Genomic DNA, 4,134 nt, shown 5'->3' with positions numbered 1-4,134 from the left:
GCTAGTAAATTAATTCTGTAAAAGGAGTTTTTCTCAGGGGATGAGTGATATCTCCCCATACAAGCAGAACAGCTGTTTAGCACTTAAGATTTGATCAGATACGCAGTAAAACTCTCTGTGAGAATCCGTGATATCTTGGCATTGCCAAACATGATAACACTATGCATGTGTAATAGTTTTTAAACACTGAAAAATATTGTTTTTTTCAGAAAAATACTCTGTATACCCAGGAATTTGGAGGAAGTTGTAGTTGTTTAAAACAGACTGGAAACAGTATAGTCCGTATGAACACCATCTATCAGCCCAGCTCCATTGTTATGAACAAACCAGCAAGGAATATCAACGCCGTGCTCAGGATCGCTTCTGTAATCCTTCTGCCAGCCCCTGCAAGGGAAAACACCGTCACGGGACCACCGAAGCAGCAGCTGCACTCTGACAAGGTAATCTTGCCTAAGTCTTCACTAAAGACTTAATTATCTTTTACCTCGTTACTGTCAGTTCATTGTTTTTAACAATCATTGTGGCATCTGGTTTCTTGGGATCAGAGCCGGGATGAATTTCAAGTATGGTGAAGTCAATGGGGTGGAAAAACTGTCCTAAAAAGAGAAGCCAGAATTCCCTTTTCAGACACGTCGCACACGTTAAAACAGAAACAAACCAAACAGGAGGAATAGTGCAGGAAGAAAAAACCTGTAGGTGGGATTTAGCAAGATAAAGAGGTTTAAAGATGCCGGTGAGGACAAAGGATGCTAGTGGTTTCAGCAGCAGCAGAGGAATGTACGACAAGGTAACGCACCAAGTCTGAGCCCAGAATATCGTGCTAGAAATCTCAGTAGAGCCAACCAATGTCACTGTCTCAGTTCGGAAAGGCTAAGTACAAGATTGTGTCGCCAAATTAGGCATCCTCGTAAGGAAAGGCAAGCATGAAAACACTAAATTAAGTCATACCTAACAATCCATGGGTCTGCTCAGACAGTTCATCACTTTCCAATGTGTACAGTCCTAGGAAATCTTGGTGGAGAGGGTGTTTCTTCCATACTTGGTGCAAAACAATAACAAATGAGGCACCGCTGCCCATTGAGAGCACCAGATTTTGGTTTTTGTTAATTCTCAAAGTTAAACTGAGGAAAAAAGAAAAACTTGACTTAGGACATTGTGATTCCCAGGATTGACAGCAACATGAGAAACTTGGGAAGAAGAAACGTGTCCAACAAACAAACATGGTCTTATAAATTGCTCAGTGTTTTGTAAAACAGAGGTTTTGCTGCCTAGATTGGCCCATGTGACTCTGTGTGTGTTCACGGACAGCCCAAGACTCACACTAAATTACACGCTAAAAGCCCACCTAGCCTTTAAGCTTTTCAGCAAGATGTTTCTACCAAAACTCGTCCTATAACAGGGCAAGAGGTTAGTGATATGAAGGTGCAGTGCTGCATGTTCAATAATTCTATAAGAACTGTATTGCTAGAAACATCCCTTTCTTGTTGGATGCTACCTGGCACCTTTTCCTTTTGTTTTTCAGATAAGAAAACCCCCAAACTCTCTAGGTTAGTGCTAGGATACGGAAGATTTGCTTCTGATTGTGTCAGTGATACCAACAACGTGGCTATTGTAATAAAAATAACCCTGCTGTATGAGTAAGGGGTTTGCTCCGGTTTCTGTTGCAGTGCCATGCTTTGATGCTGCCCAGTTCTTTCCTAAACTTCCTTTTGTAGTTTCTGTTGCAGTGCCATGCTTTGAGAGGGCAGTAATTTTGGCCCAGGTGTACAGTGAAAATGTGAATGAGGAGGAGGAGAAGATGCTGCCCAGTTCTTTCCTAAACCTCCTTTTGTGCAGGTACAAATGATTCTGTAAGAGATAAATCTCGGGGAAAAATATACCTGCTGACAGGGCAAAATGTACCGAAATATCACAATTCCCATTTCTTAAATTGGAGATTGGTTACAGCACGTTATTATCTCTTTGTTCAGGAGGTTACACACTATGTCTGAAGTTACTCTTTAAGTATTTGCAAGACGCTGTAGCATTAAGCACAACACCAAGCCTAGGTTTACCTTAGTCATATCATTAAAAATCAGGAAAAACCCTTCACTTACTTATTCCAAGCAGAAGAATTTATGAATAATCATTCAGCTTTTACATAACATAGCAGAGAGCATAATCCAGCAGGACTTGGATCAGATTCTTTTGTATATTCAGACAACAAATCTATGTTGTTGATCAACATTAAAAAGTGTAGAGAGTATAGAGGAGCGTGACACCCCCGCTGTAGGCCTTACCCTGCTTGTTGCAAGGTGACTGAGTCAAGCCAGGTGAAACCAGTTGTTTCATTGCCGTTCTGAATTGTGATCTTCTCAGGAGTTACTGTCAGTTTTAAATCCAGGTGCTTATTGGCAATGCCAAGTTTTCCAAAATAGGTGTTTTGGATCTTTGCATCGCTATTTGCTCTCTTATCACCAATGAGCTCTCCTCTGACTGTGATGCCTAATACAAAAATGAAACATCAAGTATTGTTTTGTAGGTAGGACCTGGTCAACTGATGTCAAGGAGTGTCGTGGAAATTTAACAACTCAAGGAAACAAACACAGGCAGAAAAATACATCAGAATTCTTTGTGCCTATTTGGGCCAACGTTGAATAACGCTCTGGGGAGCATTCGGTGGATTTCCACAAGGGCAACAATCACTTTGTTGAGAAAAGTTTAGTATTTCCTAGAGCACAGAGAGTCTGTGATGGGCACAAACAGCCTGTGTGACACTGGTCTGTCTTTCCCAAGGCATTCCATAAAATGGCAACCTAAGGATTATTGTATTGCTTGTACGACAACTCACTGAGAGAAAGGATGTCTCTCGACTCTCACAGTGGTTTTCAAACAAAGCTTAAAAGTTCACTTTGCTCCAAGAATTGAAAACACAGTCACAGTAATGGTGCCCTATCGCAGCTGCAGGAACTCTTACTAACTTTGCTGGGAAAAAAACTTACGCAGTAAAAAAAGAGAGAAACAGCCTTTAAAGAGAAGACATTTTGTTATAAGTATCCTGATTTACTGTATTTCAAAAAATCAAAAACTCACCTGTAACTGGGTCATTTATTAAGTTTAACACAGCACCTGGGTTTTCATTGATATTGAAACAAATGGCATCTTCTTTTTGTGGCACCGATATAATGAAGTGCGGATCTCCATCGACTGTAAAGGCAAATCGCTGGTATTTGTGTAGTGACACAGAGGTTCAAAGTTCCGCGTGAACAATTAACGTGGCAATGGAACTGCTGATGCTGGGGACCAGCAGGAACTGGTCCCTGCACAAGCTGTATTCCCAGCTTAGCCCACCCCATCCCAACTAGCGGTGGGGTCCCAAGGAAGCTGCTACCATCTCCACAAAGTGAACCACATCCATCTTCCTCTCACCTTTCCCAGGTATGTGACATATATCCTGTGTCTCTTGACCACTGCAAAATTTGGCACATGGATTGTAGGCTCAGGATGGCCACCTCTAAGTGTTTATCTCTGAGGGCCACGAGCGTATTACTGAGGGCAGGAAGTTCATCTGACTAGAGACTGGGAAGTTACCAACACAAAGCCTAGTGATGGGAAGGAGGACTAAGAAAATGATCATGTATGACCTCAGTGACTTGATCTTTATAATACATTTATAGATGTTTAACGTAAATTAAAATACTAGGCCCTTGGATATAAAAAAATGGCTGCTTTTGTGGAAGGGAATTCCTACAAAGACTTGTATGAATTGTGCAATTTACTCTCAAATACCCTCTTCTGTTCTCCTTCTAAGCAGACACTACTCAAAGTACTCACCACTGGTATACCACGTGGGGTGTGCTGTATATAGATAAGATAGTTGTGGAGCTGCAGAGAGTAAAGAAAAAAAAGTTAGAAAAATTCACCTCAAACTGGAATAATTACTACCTGCACAGTCCATATAAGATTTTGGGAAGTTAATATGCCAGGTAAATTGCCAATTTCATCCAAGTTTTTAAAGCATGTAGTCTATGGAACGACAGTTGGTGCCCCTTTTGAATCAAGAGAAGCTTCAGGATAGAGACAGATTTCACTTCCTGAGAGTTTCCACAAGGCCCAAGTAATGTATCTGTAGGACACAAATGTCTCAGACTTAAG

At 41.2% G+C, this 4,134-nt stretch overlaps 1 protein-coding gene across 1 annotated transcript; it reads right to left on the bottom strand.

Annotated features, from left to right (window-relative positions):
* Window positions 1-254: 254 nt before the first annotated feature.
* On the bottom strand, window positions 255-3,864 carry LOC104507844 (inter-alpha-trypsin inhibitor heavy chain H3-like; the record flags this gene model as incomplete). Its single annotated transcript, XM_010149262.1, has 6 exons — window positions 255-384; window positions 485-596; window positions 949-1,121; window positions 2,280-2,484; window positions 3,073-3,202; window positions 3,814-3,864. Coding segments are annotated over 6 exons (801 nt in total), but the record flags the coding sequence as incomplete, so codon positions are not given.
* Between the last annotated feature and the right edge of the window lie 270 nt (window positions 3,865-4,134).

The sequence above is a fragment of the Eurypyga helias genome, unplaced genomic scaffold (genome assembly GCF_000690775.1).
Source record: "Eurypyga helias isolate BGI_N326 unplaced genomic scaffold, ASM69077v1 scaffold6173, whole genome shotgun sequence".
In the NCBI taxonomy this organism is placed as follows: domain Eukaryota; kingdom Metazoa; phylum Chordata; class Aves; order Eurypygiformes; family Eurypygidae; genus Eurypyga; species Eurypyga helias.
Note: the sequence above shows the minus strand (reverse complement) of the source record. Positions and strands in the feature narration are given on the sequence as shown.